The 19,087-nt window shown below is 37.1% G+C and overlaps 1 protein-coding gene across 2 annotated transcripts in view; it reads left to right on the forward strand.

Moving 5' to 3' along the window:
* Gpc6 (glypican 6) overlaps positions 1-19,087 on the forward strand; it is a 1,098,597-nt gene that overhangs the window by 986,646 nt on the left and 92,864 nt on the right. Inside the window, exons 6-7 of one of the 2 annotated variants that reach the window (XM_010630646.2) lie at positions 13,460-13,603; positions 17,494-17,523. In XM_010630646.2, the coding sequence (XP_010628948.1) occupies positions 13,460-13,603; positions 17,494-17,523 (174 nt within the window). The remainder of the gene's footprint in view (positions 1-13,459; positions 13,604-17,493; positions 17,524-19,087) is intronic. The other variant, XM_010630653.2, reaches the window with a different exon arrangement.

Below are 19,087 nucleotides of genomic sequence, written 5' to 3' on the forward strand. Positions count from 1 at the left end.
CAAACCACAACACAAGATAATTAGCATGTACATTATGCTTCATATAGTCACCATTTTGTTATTGAGGTGCCAATACTTTAAGTCTACTTCATTAGTGATTTTCAAGCATATAATACATTGCTGTAACTATAGTCCAAATCAAGCTCTGTACCGGGAATTCCCCAAGAGGTTACATGGACTCTTTATTACCAGAATGTAGATGACACATTTTTGTGTAATTTGTCCAGCCATGTTTTAATGGTATTTCTATTGACTTAAAACATACTTGAAAATGACATATTTCTTTGTAAGAAATGTCAAAGTCAGGAGTCCAAGTAGTAAAGGGCAAGTAACGGTACAACGGTATCAGGGGAATGTAATATGGTCATAAAATGATCTTACAAAAAATATCCAATGGATTAGCACAAAAGAGTGTAGTGGAGCCATGTGTGGTGATGCATGCTTGCATTCCCAGCACTGTGGAAAGCCAAGGCAGGAGGATAGAAAGTGTGAGCCCAACTTGAGGAGAGTGCGTCTCAAAAATTTTAAAAATAAATAATTAAACAGGCTAGGGAAGTAGCTCAGTGCACAGGCCCTGTGTTTGATCCCTAATACTGTAAAAAAAATGTATTTCATAGAATTTTGTTATAGTCATGGGGATGGATAGAGAGAAAGGATCAGTAGAGAAGCAGGGAAGAAAGAGAAGATAATTCCAGAAAGAAGGGACAGGTGTTTGTTCTAGAAGACAGTGAAAGGCTAAAGCCAGAGAGCTTTTAATGCCATGGAGAAATAAAGATGGTTGAAATTTGGATAATTTTAACAGGAAACACCAACAAATTTGCTGGTGAAATAAATAGGTTCTGAAAACAGATTTTATTTCATCAAAGGAAGAGAGTTTTCTCTTTAATTTACAAGTACGTGGTTTTATTTTCATGGAAGTCACATCCATGAAATCACACACAAACAGAAATCTAAAAATGTGGATTGTAGCTAAGAACTAGAATGTATCCATTTTGTAAAAGGAATCCTCAGTCAGTGTTGAAAAACAGCCTCGTTAAATCTGAAGTGCTGTATTTCAGGTTGGAGTAACTCTATCATTAGAACACAAACTTCTTACAAGTGGGGCTAAGGTGACGCCAGGAGCTATTTCTTAATTAGGTACAGGATTGCCTGATGGTTGTAAAGCTTACACATTAAAATGTCTTTTAGGATATGATTGGCACCTTGTCCTTCGAAACTCATTTCTTTTGTCAAAGGCATTACTGATAGAAGCCATTCCCAGAACTACTTAGAAAAGCAACAATATTTCCAGCTGCTGGCTCACAGTTGAGCATCTAATTCTAGCACCCATCCTGTTAATCATCATGTTATGATAAAGGTGATGTGTCAGAGTCCATCTTGCACAGGGCAGAGTTTGGTAAATATTTGCTGCATAGATCAAGTGTCAAGAGAAAGTTCCTTTAGGAAAGTCTGCAATAGAAGGAAAAGAAACAGGGGTGGAAAAGCAGGACAAGTCCAGCTATATTTTTGTCTGGTACACAGTTACATCCATAAAAGTACACATAAACTGGAAGCTATAAGTGCATATTGCTGCACCACCTAGTACTTACCAACATGATAACCCCTAATTGACTATTTCTCATATCCAACTAATCATTCATTTCTTTCAAACTTTTCTAGAGTTCTAATAGTAAAAAAATATAAAAATATTTTTGTTTATGTGTCTGAAGGCAAAGGATGAACACACCATAATTTCAGATATGAAATTATTTTTTCCAAATGCTAACATCATATCTAGAGAAAGGAGAGCTAATGGTTCTGTACCTAATGATTGATATTGTGAATTAGAGGAATTTATAGACTAGTTAGTTACATGATCTGGTCTCACTATGTATGATCATACTTTAATCTTGTCCCAGACCTGTTTTTGAAGGTATTGTTGAATCCGCTTTCCTCTCCTGTGTAGCCCACAGGAAAACAGTTGGTAGTGACACATACTGAGATTCCTTCCTCAATACACATGGGTTTTTCTCAAGTTTCATAACAAGGTATAATGTATTTTATCATAAACATTATGGCCCTCATTAGAAACTCTAGATTTGCTTACCCTCTGTAATATTTATATGTTTTTAGAGAAAAGGGACACTAGCATATTTAAATTTTTTCTTTGTTTTCTTTTAATCATCTTTTAAGCCATCATGACAGCCGTCATGATTACCATTGGGTGAACACCTACCGTATCTGTTCAATAAATATCCTACCATGTACCAAGCACAAAGACTACAACAGAAGTTGAGACAATCTCCTTACTCTCTTGTCAGTCTTTTTCTAGATGCCTTATTTACATATTCATTTTAAATCCTTACTGCAATCTTGTAAAGTATTCATTTCCTTGTTTATAGATAAGGACTCTTAAATGTAGAGAGGTTAGGTAGTTAGCCTGAGACAGCAGCACTAAGATTGCAGCCCAGAAAAAGATTTTCCAAAAGTGCCACACTGCTTTGGACCAGACATGCATCATCTCCAGATAAATCAGCTATATAAGGAGCCTATTGCCTGCAACACATTACAAGGAGCCTGCTGGTAAGAAGCAGAGGTAAAGAGTTCTTCAGACCCAGCCACACTTTCTCCATTCACCATCTTCATGGTCTCCATCACAGACAGGAAAGACTCCTCAATATTCCTCCTCTGACCCAAATAAGAGCACTTTTAACAAGTTGGAAATTATCCAAGTGAAGTGCAAAACCTCACTGATTCTGAATTTCAGATGTGTTGGTCATCTCCTATCCGATCAGAGAAGATGAAATGGATCTCACTAGATATCATTTAACTATATTAGGAATAGTTTCAGACCTAATCCAGGAAAAAATTGGTTTGTCAGATATAATCTAAATTAAGAAAGAAGACTTATTAAATTCCAGTTCAAATCATCCATTCAATTAATGCTTCTTACAGATGAGGGTAGGACGCATTACAGAAGAGAACAGCCTTCAGGTACTTAATTTCCTCTAGATAATTCTTCCTGGATCTATAGCTCAAATGAAAATGAAAAAAACCCGAGAGAACAGAAAAGAGAATGTAATAATTTCTGTCTCTAGCTACTGTGTGTTAGTTTCCTCACCTGTGAAATGAGAACTTGTTTATCCACATATCCCTATCCAGTATTCTCTGATTGTACAGTTACTTTTTCCAGCATCCAGATCTTTCCTTTTTCTGCATCTTTTTCCTATCAAAACATCCAGGTATAGGGATAGGGATTTAGCTCAGTGGTGCTGCTGCCTGCCTCAAAACATCCAGGTATAAATAATATCTCCAGTATTCTGATGGAGCTATCTTCCTTCAGATATGAGGGTATTGTTTAGAATTTAGTTCAAGAAAATACAGTTTTGTTCCAATCGCTTTATCTTCCTTTTCTGTGGACCACTATATTACTTATGCCCTTCTTAAAACAGTGAGCATACTATTGTTTGTGTTATGGTTATTTTTGTTCTTACATTTTCCTATTCAGGATAGTAAGCAATTTGAGGACAAAAGTTATACCCTATTCATTCTTACATTCTGTAAAGAGCCTTTCTAGTTTTACACATGGAAAACACAATACACTTTTCTGAGTTGAACTCAGAACATGAAAATATAATGCCAGAAAGTCTTCAATGATAAAGAACAGCAAATACCTTACAATGTGCTTGAAGTTGGTCTAAAATTCTTTAGGCTAGCACTGCAATTACAGTCAGATTTTAACATCAGACTTCCCAGAGATCTGGTTGCTCCCATTTGTAAGATTTGGAACAAATTATTTATCTATTTAAACTCAATTAATCCACATTTAAAATGAGGATTTAAATAGTATCTACTCATAGGGTTGACTGAGTACAGTAATAGAGTGATATAAGGAATGCATTAAATGCTTGGCATGGGATATGTCAAATCAAAGCCGCTCATAAATGTTGAGTCTTAACTATTATTATTGAAAACATCCATGTTATGCAAACTCTAAAGAGCATTGATTCTGTGGTCTTGCCTCATCCAAGAGAGTCTGTGGGCTTGTTTTAGTATACAAGATCTGAAGATAACATTCTATATGTACATCACTGCTTTTAATCCTATACACTTAAGGTGTTATTTGCAATGCCAGACTATCTCTTTGTGAAAGACTCAGTTCTGGATAAATATCTAATAAGATATTTAATAAATATCTAGGAAGCCTCCGGGAAAGAGCTGAGTTGCTGGCGATTATGTCAATAACCCAGTCATATGTGCCTGTTGGCCACACCAACACTACCCCAGTGAGGAGAATTAGCATAATTTCAGTGGCCTCTGCCCAGTGCCATATTATTCTTCATGGAGGAAAAACATGGCATGCTCCATTTGATAGGTAGTTTGGCCCCTTCTGCCTGGTCACTGAGAAAAAAGCAAATGGCCATATTATTTATAAAGCTTTATCTTCTATTTCTACTCCTTTAGTCTTGTTTTCAAAGGAAATGTGCACTGTCAATGATTCTAGAGCTGCAGTGTCTTCTCGGGCTTTTTCAAATTCAAAGTTTACATTTTACCCATCAGTTATTACATATAATATTCTACCAAGAAAATAGTAACCTTGAAACGTTTTCTATTCTTTGATTTCTTCAACATTGTGTAGAAAATCAGGCTCTGTTCTATTTCTGTTTGTAACCAGACTAGATCTTTCAGATATATGTAGGGGGCAGGGAAAAGACAGGTTTCTTTGTAATGTAAAGTGAAAGTTAGAGAAAAATGCTTGTAACACACTCATAGGAAATGCATCCAAAGAAGCTAGCTTTAACTTTCCTTCTATGTAAAAGAGATTAAATTTTTTTTTCTCCTCTCCACCATAAAGGAAAACTTCTGATTATCTCTAACCTTGGGAGATTTATCTTGAGATCTTCTTTCACTTTAGGGGAAAAGATGAGAGGATTATATTTAATGTAATCTATTCAAGAATAGATGATTGAAATTCAATTTCTTTTTTAACACCCTGTGTGTTCTTAGGAGAAACAGAAGATGCTTTCCTTGTCTCCTGAAAGTTTTCTTGAAACTTCTTCCTGCCTTAAAGAGAATTTCTGTGGGCCATGCATCTCATGGTCTGCGCATTATTAGGGTTAGAGAACTTCAAGGGGTCTCTTTGCCCAGTCTCACAAATATATCCTCTTATCCACAGCTCTCAGCACTTCCTTCTCGGAGAGCTGTGACCGCACCATGATCTAATAGCCCCATTTTACAAAGGCAGTCCACACAAATCTAGAGGGCATAGATGACAATAAAAAGGGAGCATAAAAAAGAATTAAGAAGTGTCACGTACCAACTCCCCACAATTTATGTACCCATCATATAGTGCAAGTATGTACTAATAGAAATAAAGAAATTTGAAAAGGAATTACTGAATATATGCGGCCTTTGTTTTTAATGTAATTTATACAACTACACAATTTAATTTTTAGTTGTTGTGCTTGACGACTGACTTGCAAAAATTCCTGGAAAATGTAGCAGGTGATCTCATGAGGTAGCAAGAGCCAGTTGCAGCCCCACACTGCTAATCCAGCTTTCTAAACTCTCCAGTCTGGGTCACCTGCCCCGCATGGGGTTCCCATGGCTCACTTCACATCCTAATTGGTTAATTTCTATTCAGAACCTTGTGACAGTGGGGACTCCTCTAATAAGCATATCCTCAGCTCCTCTCCCCAGCCCTGTCACACAAATATTTGTTGAGTCATGGGCTAAACAAAGGACATAGCCAATCTGATGTAATGTATGTATTTATTTATATTGTGCAAAGTGATTTAAAAGAGCTACTTTAAACCTTTTAAACAAAGAACATAATGAAAGACTCAGAAATACTTGCCAGGCAGAGAGAGTCATGGGTTTTTTCTCTCCACCCAAAAATGTACTGCATTCAGTTTCTTGAGATTCCTCCCTGCTCACCATTTGGAAAGAAATATCAATGTGTTGTGCTTTTAAGGAATGCAAAACCTTCAGGGGGAAAAAGGCCTTCCTCTCAAGCCAATGGAAAGAATGTGTTTTTACTGAAGAAAAGATTTTTAAAAATACACCAGGCATCAGATAGATATTTTGAAATCAAACTGTGTAAGCATCAAAAGTAAATTTTTAAACCTTAAAACTGACATGGTAGCTGGCTTTTGAAAATTGAAGCCCACAAAAAGTGGCCAAAATAAAACTTGACTTGATTCAGTAGTACCCCAAATTCTCTGAACAGAATCCTGAGCCTATCCAAGGACCTAGAGCTTGCCAGAGGAGTTGGCCAGGAGACCACTGTAATCAGTCTTTAAGGAAAGAAAAGCATAAGTCAGGGAGAAAAGAAAAGGAGAGGAAATTCAGAGGAGGGAGACGGAAAACAAGAGACAAGAAGAGAAGTTGTAAGTGGATGGAGTAAAAAACTGCTTTCTTAGAAGAAGGTAATCCATAAAGGAAACTTAAAAAAAAGAAAAATCTTGTAGTTAAAAATTTCCGTTTCAAGGGTGCAATGATTTTGTGACTAGAGAAGTCACAATCAAAATGTTTTAAGTTTGTATTCAGGAAAGCGCTTCTAAGGATATTAGCAGAAAGCTGATAGGAACCAGAAAAAAAAAAGTATATAAACTTGAACCTTAGAGTATGAGTTTAATATTATGTAATGGGAATGAGGTAGCTGTTCTTGTTATTAATTAAGTGAATGTTTTAAAAAAATATTTTAAGCTATTCACATTTTAAAATTCTGTATTAGTATATGTCTGTGATATGTGCTAAAGTATAATTACGGTAGGAATTTGGGACAATATATGCCTCATCTTGATCCCTTTTATTTCTCCCCCCACCTGTTTCTACCTGTCCTCGGACCCCCTTCCCATCTTCACAAACTCCCGCACACGTATCCCAGTCACCACCCCTACTTTGAGGAAGGGTCCCCTGCTTTGTATTGAGGTTAGATGATGGGATGCAACGGCTGCGATGTACAGATGCTACTGTTTGCCATTTCCACCAGGTGAGGCTCTGAAAAGGGTGGGTTGGTAGAGTCCACGTTGTCTGCCACGTTGCCATAAGTAACAGCCATTTCCTGAGCTCTGAACCCAGTTACAGTCGTCTGCCTGATCTGTGCTTTCACTTTCTGCAGTCTTGGTTACCAATGGTCACCCTGCCTTCCGAAGATGTTAAATGGAAAATTCCATATGTAAACCATTTATGAGTTTTAAATTTCACTCCATCCCGAGTAGTATGATGAAATCTCAAGCTGTTCTGCTCCACTGTGCCCGGAACATGAATCATCCCCTTGCACAGTGTGTTTATGCTGTGTATGCTGCCACCTACTAGTCCCTCAGTCTCTGTCCTGATTATCCAATAGACTCGACATCATAGTGCTTGTGTTCTTATTTTATTTAATAATACTCAGGGGTAGTGATGCTGGCAGTTTAGATATGCCACACAGAAGGCATAAAGTGATTCTTTTCAGTGAAAAAGTGAGTTTATCATGAGTGTCTAGGTATAGGAAAAAGCAAAACATTTAAGTTGCAGTATTACCTGCAGTTTCAGGAATCCACTGGGGGTCTTGACACATGTCTGCCTCAAGTGAGGGGAGGTTACTGAATTTCTAGTACCTGTGGCCCTCCGCTTCTCCCCAGCCAATCTATTTTGTGTGGGAGGCCGTCTACTTTTTAACTGACATCAATATGATGAATAATTATTGGGAAAATGATCAAGAAACAGGGAGTTTTTGTTCTCATTACTAGTTTAAGCAAAGTTGTTGATTTGGCTCTGCTTCAATTTGGCACAGTAAATGGAGTAAAGAAGATATCAAATGATTTTTTTAACATGGATGTATGATTCATTGTGTTTTCTTAAGTCTGAGGAAAAGAGTTCAGCCTTGAATTTGAAGAGATAATTAGTTATTTGATTTCAAGTGTATAAAACACACAGCATAGAGAAGTGTCTGTCATACACACTCAATATGTGTTTATTCTCTTTTCTTTCCTATCTTTTCTCTCTTATTACAAATATCCACATGTTAATTGCCTTTAATAGATATTTGCAAATGGGGAAATTATAACTAAAAAATTCATAATCTTTCATTGACAAGTTTTATAAACACATACTATGTGCTGGGATCTCTTATAGATGCTGGGTACAGTGATGAACAAAATGTAGAAAACCCTATTCTGCATGGAGCCTAAATTATTCATCCATAGCTATTTATGACCCATAGATTTGATTTATTGCTCAATATCATCCTCTTTAATTATAAATTACTTCAGGTAAAATAATACAACTTTATTCTACATTTTTTCAATGTCTTTTCTTTGCACCATATCATTTTATCTTTGCAATAACCTTGAAACTTGGAGAAAATAGGCTATCCCATTGTCTCCCATGTGTAAGTAAAGGGTGAAACTAGTGTACTGAACTTTCAGACTCACTCATGACTCTTTCTCTGGTCTGAATGTCACCCAAAATTCATAGTAGAAGCTTAAACCACAAGTTAATACCATTTAGAAGTGCAGGCTTTAGGAGGTAATTTTAGGTTCAGTCCCATATAAAAGAGACCTGAGGGGACTTTAGGCCCTTTTGGACCCTCTGTCTCCTGCTATGTAAGGTTGCATAAGAGTATGCTATCTACAAGAGCAGATTCCTCACCAGATTCTGAATATGCCAGTGCCTTGATCTTGTGTATGTCAAGCCTTTGAGGCAATAAGAAAAAAACTTCTGTTTGTAAATAACTTTGCCTAAGAGGGTTTGTTCTAGCAACCCACATGAATTGAAACTCATGTCCATTAACACTACAGCTTCTCTGGGGAAAATAATAATTTGGACAAATGATACATAGACTCATGTAGCTATGATAGCTTTTGTTTCCTTGAGTATAAATGTGATAGAAATTCCCCAAGTATCATCTAGCAAATAGTTGAATCATTAACACTATAATATAAATTAGAATCCAATAAGTAAATAAAACATCACTTAGTCTCAAAACATCATATCCGAATAAAATCTAGGCAGTATGAACTGTTATCTATATTTAATTCAAAATATTAGTGCTGCAAATTTCAAAATGGCACGTGGAAAGAGCAGCATCTTTTCTACCATAATAAGAACACATTGAGAAGAGAGAAGGAAGACAGAATTTCTTGGAAATTGATCTAGCTGCAGCCATTGTTGTGAGCTTGCCAGTAAAGTCTTTTGTAAATGTCTAATCAAAGATAATGCAGAGATGAATACAAAGAGATGCATGCCCCCCCAAAAGTACACACTACGTTGAACCAAAAAAATACACTGAGATTCTCCAACGTTTAGATTCTAAATACTTGTATTTAGGATCCTAAGACACAGCACTTAAGCTTGTTATCACCAAACCTGCCTCTCCTCTCCATCCCTCCAAAACTACAAAAGGTCTCTTCATGTAGCACTTTCTATCTTAATGTTGGCTTTTCATCTCAGAATGCCAATATACTTCTGAGAAATCATCTTAGTAATCCTCTTAAGAGACAGATTTCTTGTCTTTTAAATATCTTCCTGAAGTTCAGAATCAGCTAGGTAAAAAAGTTAATTCCTACCCTTCCTACTTCCCTACACCTTTAGCCCTTTTCTTCCTGTTTCACATTATCAGTTATACCATTAGGATCTAATGAACAATTATAGTTTTTCACACCAGAGAAAAACCAATGATGAATGTAACTGTACTGTATACCTAAAATGTACCAATAAACTCAATGAAAAAAAAAAAGCTAATTCCTTTGTACATCTGCAGCATTTGTCTACATTGGGGTCTCCAAATGATTCCTAGAATTATCTAATTATCCTTTGCAATATCCCTCAGAGAGATACAGGCAGGGAGTGATACTGATTCTATTTTTGAAAGGAGTATAGCTAATGATTTATTTCACAATGAGGTGGCTTAACCTATACCTACATCTTCTAGAAACCTCTGTTCTACTGTAAAGAGAAGACATTTAGTGACTAAAATAGCATTCTGTCAAATTAAAGGTATAAGAGGGTGGAATGGTGTCACAGGTGCATCTGAAGTGATAAAATTCCACATGAATCACTTCTCCCCTTGGCAGGTGACAACTACCTTCACAGTTTAGTTTCCAGGAGGTGTTCTCTGGGATACCAGTCTTGTGCAAACCTTCTGGGGAAAACTGTGGCCAAATAGTTTGAGAAAATACAAATAACATTCCCCCCCTTTAAAGAGTCAGAACATATGTGTATTTTTTCTACCTAACATATTTTTAAAATATTTTTTCTTGTATACTGTTATTCATAAACTGGGTGAATCAGAAACAAGAGTGTACATTTACATGGGCATTAATCCTAGGCAAAAAGACAGATGCTAGTGTTCTCTCAAAGATCCTGCCTTCTAATTCTATCACGCTGGAGATTTATTTCACTTTAGGAGTTTGTGGAGGACACAAATATTCAAACCGTTGCGCATGTGTTAAGCGTGCAATTGTCAATACAATAGAAATTGTTACTATATCTGGATTCTTGGATCCAGAAGTGGTAGAAAGTAGACCAGATGCATAGAAATACAGCCAGAAGTAAGGCTATAATGGGAGTTCTGCATGAGCAAGAAGGGAGACACAGCAGAGAGACCAAGAGCAAGTCAGGGCAGTGACCTCCCAAAGGAAAAGGGATCCCTAAAATTGGAAATTGCCCCCCCTTTGCATCCAGGTCCTCCATGTAAAATAAGGGATCCAAACTCATAGAGAGTGTCCAGGTCTGATGGTCAATCTCTGGGTTGAGCTGCAGGCAATCCCTGAGTTGGCTCTGACTACCAGGCAGGATTTCAGGATTCAGACACATGCATGTATATTAGTTGGATAGTTTGTAGCTGCTGTATTTTTCATTCTGGGGCTGCATGTGAGTTCCCATTGATGTCCTTGTTTTGTTCTGCTATAAAAGTATAAAGCAGTAATAATCCCTCTGGGGCCCTTCCCTACATTTAATCATTCTGTTCCCTTTTGGGTGGCCTCCAACTGTCTCATTATCTCTGTTAAGGGACTTTCAAGATAAGAGATTATTATGACAAATTTTTATGTGGATTTCCACCTGATTATAGAGCTAGGCACTGTTTCCAAAATGATTATAAGTCAGTATTTTCTTTGGTTTGGATCATAGACCCAGCAATCTCTGAAGCGATCCTCAAAACTCAAGCTAGAAAACAGAAAGCCCCTGGACTATGCTACTAACCTGTGTTCTGTTGTAATTAACACCCTCTAAAGCAAACAACAACAAAAATGCAGTACTAAGTTTTTCTGTTAAGATGAAGTATCTTCCCGGAACACAAATATTCTTTTAGGGCATTCCACGTTCTTTTGAATAAACTTCAACCCAGACATCGAGATTCTTCCCAAAGAGCAGATTAGGAGGCTCTGTTAACTCTGTCAGTGCCTGCCTTCTTGAAATCTCACCAAGATTTCTATTATTATTGTTTTGCCCTGGGCTTTAGACTTTGTAAAAGTCAGCTGTCATTTTCAAAGCAATCCAAAATAGCACACTCAACAGATCCCTGGAGCTTTGGAAATGTTAATGTTCTCCTTCAGCAGTGACCTTGCCACAAGGAAATGATTTAGGCCCTAGGGAGAAAGGGGCCCACTATCTTTCTCACACTGGTTTACACCATCAACTTTAGAAACTGTGTGAGAGAAGAATAATCAATAGTGTGTTAAGAGCAATCTTGGGGAATGCAAAGGCAGAGTACTCCTTCTCTGCAAAATGCTGTGTTGAAGGAGAACTTTTGAATGCAACAAAAGAGAAATTAGCTGTAGTGGTAAAGCAAAATGAATTGTGTCTCAAGATGGAATTTGTCTCTGGGAATGGCGCTCAAGGGCTCTCTGCATACTTCAGTGAGATCACATAATATGCATGATGAAAAAAGTTTATTTTATAGCTAAACAGCCAGGAATCAAATAACAAAACCAGAACAAATGCATTGTAAATATACACATGCCAGTTAAGCATTCACTCACATCGATAGTCAGGAATAGTTTACTGAAAAAAGCCATTTAAAAGAATCATCTTTGTACAAATGTAAGAGAGACATTCTCAAACTATTACCGAATTTCAGAAAATCCTGGAAATATATTCTCTCTTGATAAGTGACAGAATAGAGAGCTTGTAATGCCAGTAAACGAGGTGCTTCCACAGCACTCTGAATGAAGCCCTTTGGGAAAAAAAATGTCTATTCAGTCCCTAAGTTCATTACAATAAAATATTTGATTTCCCAAAGCAACACTAGTTGTGGCATGAACAGCTGTCAACAACAAGATGACAAGAAACTGTCATTAGATAGATTTGATCCACATTTGCTTGTCCTTTTTTCACACGCTTGCTCAGGAGAGGGTTTTCAAAGACAATTTCTAGTACAAGGTTTCCCTTATTCAAGAAATTATTTGAATTATTGGCCTACTAATTGAATTATTTGGCCCTAATATGTTATATACATGAGATACACTTGACCATCAACATGGATTCCAAATGGACAGTCACTGAATACCAAATTTAAGTACCTGAAAGTATCTGGAACATAATTTGTTCAATTCTGAAATCATCCTACGAGTTAGCTATTATAATCCTCAATTTTGTGTTTGTTTTTGAGACAGGATCTTGCTATGAAGCCCCAGCTGTCCTCAAACTTCTTGCCTCAGTTGCCCCCTGACTCAGTCTCCTCAGTGCTGGGATTACAGGCAGGCCCCATTATGCCCAGCTCTAAAATCCTCATTTTTAATATCACCATTTCTCATTATTTGTTGTGGTTACATTCTATAAAGTCAGTGCAAATGTTGAGTTATCAAACACTCGCCCATTATTCTTATGGGAAATACAGGTTTAGGCTCCTAGAAGGCACTGGTTCCAATATTATGGTCATCCAGTGACGGTATAACCTTATCTTATGTGTGTTTTGCAATAAAGACACCTTTACACATGTTTATGCAAAATACATTTTTTTTTTCCATGAGACACACCACATTCTTGTGCTCAGGAACACTAGATGGTACTTCGGGCCCATGCTGGAGAGCCCTGTAAGCAGTAAAATCATGAAGAAAAATTAAACACAAGTGTGGTATTAAATAGATCACGAAAAGGACACTTGTTTATAAGGTAGTATGACAGCTGAAATTAGCAGACGGAGCCTCAGTATGCCCCACAGTAGGCACCACTCAACTTTGCCACTTTGCCTATGTCTATGAAAGAAGTACATGGGGGAATAGGCAAATTCACAAATGCAGAAACTGCCATTAATAGGGATTAAGTATATATGGGAAAACTGAGAATCAGGGCATATGGCTGCTCTTTCTATTGCATTAGTGGTTGTATGTGTGTGTGTGTGTGTCTGTGTGTGCAAATATCAAAATGAGAGCATATTGAAAGTAAGAATTCCATGCAAAATGTGAATATCATGGCATTGCATCTTTCTCCATCATGATTTTTAGAAGAGATGCATTGTGTAACTTTCTTAACCTCTCAATGGTTCTGCCAGGTCTTCCAGGGATGTGGCCAGCCCAAACCTGCTCCAGGTCTCAGATCTGCCCGCTCAGCTCCTGAGAATTTTAACACACGTTTTAGGCCCTACAATCCCGAGGAAAGACCCACAACTGCTGCAGGCACAAGCTTGGACCGGCTGGTGAGTACTCTGGAATTGATGGCTTCTCTGGGTGCCTTCTCTTACCAAGATCATTCATTCTTCAAAACAGGTCATAGGATTCTAAAAATGTGGGTTGAAAATTCATCTCATTCTTATATTTGCTCCTGTTCTTAATTAGAACACTGAAAAGTAATAAGATCTTTCTTTTAGGGCAGAATCGATTATTTAAGAAATCTTATAACTATTAATCAACTGGTACAGTGACCAAATTTTCAACTACATATTTCTTCTGAAATATTAATTGGAAAACTGAGTTGCCCGTTCTTCCAGAGATAAAATTACAGTAACATATTTCTTATTCATCTACTTCAGTTCTTTTTTAAGGATGATTATTTATTCAATTATGATATAATATTACTTTATTATGACTTTTTATATGCAAAGCTTCCTATTGGAAAGTCCCTGCCAAGAAATCTCAGAGTTACTACATTTTTTCTTTATCTGCCTCTAAAAAATAAGAATCCTTAGAAATAGTCACCTATGAATCACTCAAATGTGTGTCAGGGACTGACCAGTCCCTATCACCAGAACAATTTGGAAGGTACAGCCATAAGCATAGCAAACAGAATTTTTTTCAGATGTATTTTAAAACCCAAATATGGCATAAAAAAGTTAAAAGCTCATAACTTCAAAGAAATACTACCTGATTACATTTAATTCAAGTCCTTCAATTTACAGTACTACAAACAATTTATATGCCTGTAACTGTTAGTGTTGCTTTGCCAATTATCTTGATGTAAAATTAACAGATTAAAAACCTTAAGTCATACAGAGTTTGAACTATATCTGACTGTAGCATATAAACTGAGATCTCAAAGGTTTCCTGTTATGAAAATACTTTTTGTAGTCACTGTTATAAATGACTTTATGATTTCAGTTAATATCTTTCTACAGTGTAGAACTCAAAAGATTAAATTGGTTGCATGTGACCTTGATGTAAATAGGTCTCAGACTTTCTATAAAAAAAATCAAATGTACTTACAACATAAAGTCTATCTGTGAAGTAGTTAACTGCTAAATTATGTTATAAATTTATTATCATTTATTAACAAATAAAATCCCTTCTTCAGCGTAGCTTTTCTGTATCAGTTTGGAATTGCTTCAACTTTCTGCTTTACCTTGCTTATATCTGTTTTCTGTCAGTATCAGGAAAAGTTTAAATTAATTACTCATTTTTCTTTTAAACAATTAATTAGCTTTGGCCAAACAAGCCAGGTGTTTTAAAGAATGATGGTTTTCTTTAGATTTCACTAGGATCTACTGCACAAATTGGTTTGTATGTCTTTCTAACTAGAAGCATAAATGGTGAGCTTGGGTTTGTCCCCATCCCCTACACTTTAGTTGGCTCTAACTTCGTATTTAGAAGAGTTTAGACCTCTCAGGATTTTTGCAAGATCCAATTTAAGAACTGGGAAATAATGTAAGATGAATAAGTCTTAGAGATCTAATTTACAGCATTGTGCCTATAGATAGAAATACTGTATTATACACTTTAAAATGTGTTTAAAAAGTAGATCTCATATTAACTAAAATGAACTGCAAGAAAAGAACGGGCATGCTTCATGCACTAAGTTAAAACTACATTGAATTTGAACAATAAAATGATATCTGTGACAACTAATTAACTTTTTCCCTTTGAAACAGAAAAGTACCATTTACTCTTTTCCTAGAGAGAAATAAACACCCACCCTTAAGCAAGGGAAGTAGAACAAGGAAAATATGTTTATGCTGTTTAACACAGTCTAGATATAACACACTGTGAGATTTTCATATGATGTTTGAAATATGACAGATACAAAACTGGAATTTGAACCTCTAACAGAAGAACTTAATTGGTAATTTTCAAAATACCCCCAAATAAAAGGATATTGAAAAGTACTGGCAGAAGGCAAACTGATTGAGGATCTTCTGTTTTAGTCACCCTCAAAATAGATATTTTCATCAACTTTTTTCTAAAAACAATTGGTAACAGTTAATCATCTGATCTAGAACCAGTCTCAGCACGTAGATATTCAAGCAACTTTATTCCAAAATTGCACATACTATTTACTTCCTTGTAGATGTGACTTCAGGCTGTGTGAGAAGAACAGCTGTACTAATTTTTATTGAATTGAAAGCCAATTCCCTCCCAAATTCTAAGAATGAACAGCTTGTAATTCCCAGCCAGCATAAACCCACTGACGCTACTTTCCAGGGCTCCTAGAGTGAGAGGCTGTGTCCACATCAGACAGAGATGTACCTCAGTGATTTCAAGAAACATGAGCGGGGCCCGAAGCTAATGTCAGAGTCTCCATTTGTTGGTTGGCTCCCCAGGGCCTGTTTCCCTTTATGGGTCCAAGATGGCTCTGAACAGTGAGGAGACACGATCAGTTTCCAGGAGCAGCGCCAGTGAACTATCCAGATGGACCTGGTATCCATTACAGCCTATCGCAACTGTTTATAAACAAGTCTCATGTTACCTACTCCTGTTTTAATTTTCCCCTGAAAAGATATTTCCTGAATATTTACAAGAAGCATGTGTCCCAGGAAAGGAGGATAATTGGAAAAGATTTCCCTTAATTTCTCTGTTTCAGCAAAGAAAATGCTTCAAAGGCTAGCATCAAAAGAATTCTCCAACCATCCCACCCCTTTTCCCTAAATGAAAATAGCTATGAGGCTCACTGAGTGTTATTTCTTAGTGCCATTTAAATTAGTACCTGTGGTAAATGGCACTAACTTTAGGCTCTGTTGGTAAATGTTCTTACATCAGTTGCTATTTTTTTGTGAACTAGTAATTAAGGGGTTTGTTTTAGAAATAAAACTTCCTACCAAGCTGCTACTCAAACTTATATAAAAGAAGTGAAAAGAATACTCTATTTTAAATATGTCAATTCCATCATTAAACCCCTTATTACATTTATAAGGAACTTGTAAAGTCTTTTATAATGAGGAAACATTTCCATTTGGCCCTGGAAATTCATGTGGGCCTAAAACACAGTTGAGGTAACAGCAGCTGTCAAACACACTACCCTAAAGTAATTTTTGCTCTCCAAGAATGAATGAATGTATTCTTATAAATGCAGCAGCTGATGGAAAGTGAACTCATCGGAAAATATCACAATCCTTCGCACGAATAGTCATGATTTGTCAAGGTATCAGTGAATATCATGGACTAATTCTGTTAACAGTCGGTGCCAGCTTTGTCTCTTTCTCTCCTTACCAATGCTCTATCCCAGCTGAAGATTAAAGATTTTCAGATAACTAGGCCAGAGGTGATCATTTGCATTCAGGGAGAGGTTGGTTCTCTTCCCTTTCTCTCAAATTTATATTCTATGAATTCTCTTGAATAATTTGATACAAAACTATCATTTTTTGCAAGAAAGTTCCAATTCACTGCAAGTAGAGAGTGTAAAAATAAATCAGCACAAAGTAGCTCCATTTTAAAGATCTGAGCATACAGAAGTTTTGAATTATCCTCTCTAAAAGGCAATTAGTTGTACAACTCAGAAAATTAGAGCACAATGCGCTGGATAGCTCCTGAACACACTTGGGCAGGGGCTATCTGTTACTTTACTCCAGCTCTTTCAATAAAGAAAATCAAAAGTACATTAAATTGTGTCCCTTAGCAGAATAGAGTTTATGAAAGTAAATTTCTTTTAAAAAGCCAGACATGACAGTTAGCTCATCAAGTGCGCAATGATTTAGACCAATAAGTTTGTTCTGATTGTGTTGATTTCTCTAATATCCTACTGGTCATGCTGAGGGTATTGAGGGTGGGGTGGGTCGAATGCCAACCTATAAAGCTAACCTTTGTACCTGTGCTGTGCTATTGTGTATAGAATAATCTCTTTTTCTTTTTCCTTTGAATCTGTTTTCCTCTTGCTTCCCAGAGGACTGTGTGGAGGACAATGCAGCATAGTGTAAGCCTTGGTCTTCTTATTTTCCTCTCATCCTCATTTGTCTCTGTACAGTCATTCTGGAAGGTTCCCAAGAAACTCCACCTCCACTTTCCCTTTCAAACTATCTGGAGCGTATTGAACACCACACATGGTCAACTTACTTAGTAGTTTCCTATCCACTTGGCATTTATAGTAAACGACCACTTTGGTATTCTCTCTCGATGGCCAAGTTTTCAAACTGATCTTTGTATAAGACTAGCTCATTTGGTGGCTGATTTAAATTCTGCCCCAATGTTCAGACTATTGTTGTCTGCCTGAAAAACTAGCTCTTCCCTGATAGAATATATTGGCCTTTTCTTCTTGTGCCGAGCGAATAATAACCTCACTAATAAGGAGACTGAACCAACATCAGCTCTCATGCATAAGGCACTAATTTTTCCATTAGCTGGGATATAGAGAATTTATGAGGTTAAGAAATAGTTTATGGTATAGGCTGTTTTGTCTTTTTTTTTCTCTCTCTCTCTCCTACTTGAGTTTACTGATTTCTTGTAGACCATTCAGGGAAGGAACACCAGATGTGTTTTATCTGAAAGTGGTTTGTACTGGGATTCAAGAACCCTTAGGTTATTTTCCCTGATGTTTTACGTTAACCAAAGTAAACTAGTAACTAGGTTATCTGGTCTGGTTTTCAAAGTGCCATCCCATTATGGTAACACTAGTTAATAAAGACCTGCACCCTCTGGCACTACCATGGACTGGGAGAGAAGGTGACCCTTGTCTGAGGAGCATGTTTATTTATTCATGCAGCACATCTGTGACGTACCCCATGCCTGCCACCTCTTAAATACAGGCAGTGCTAATGCTATGTCTAAAAGCCTTCCTTTGAAATTCATTTGTTTCAAAAGGAAATTGTCCCCTGAGTAGTGTTGTGGTTCATCATCCCAGCCCTCTGGGCCCAGGGCAGTTTGGATGAGATAAGAAAGTCTTGGGACAAGAGCGTTCTGAAAGGGAAGACCTTGGGGAAGCAACATGGAGGGGCAGATAGTTCAAGGCCTCCTGACCTTAAATGGGAAATGGGAGGAGAAAACATCAGGACTGAACAAATTAGGGTTCAGTTATTTCGGCTCAATAGATAGCTAGAACAGTTTCAGTTCACATGCTATGCCCCTCCCTTTCCAACACAACTTTTGGAGACATCCATTTTTCCAACTGAGCCAGTCTAATCTCTTTCTCTGATTGTTCCCATGGCCCCTGCATCTTTCTCTCAGGAATTACAGCTTCCCTGGAAACCTTAGAATGAATGCAAACTGTGCTACTCATCACTGTGTCTGCTTGCCTCCTATCATGCTTGGGCCAAAGAAAAAAGGTCTATATGGGACATAATTCTTCCAAAAGTGACTGCAACTTCCGAAATTCTTTGGTGTGTCAGTGGTAACAACTATGTTGCTAATGTTACTTGCAAAATGCCATCAAGATATGCACATATGGGCCGGGGATTTGGCTCAGTGGTTCCAGCACCTGCCTGGCAAATGCAACGACCTGAGTTCCATCCCCTGTACCAAAAAAAAAAAAAAAAAAAAAAAAA

Source organism: Fukomys damarensis, unplaced genomic scaffold, assembly GCF_012274545.1.
Source record: "Fukomys damarensis isolate Sample0158 unplaced genomic scaffold, DMR_v1.0_HiC HiC_scaffold_6, whole genome shotgun sequence".
NCBI classification, from domain to species: domain Eukaryota; kingdom Metazoa; phylum Chordata; class Mammalia; order Rodentia; family Bathyergidae; genus Fukomys; species Fukomys damarensis.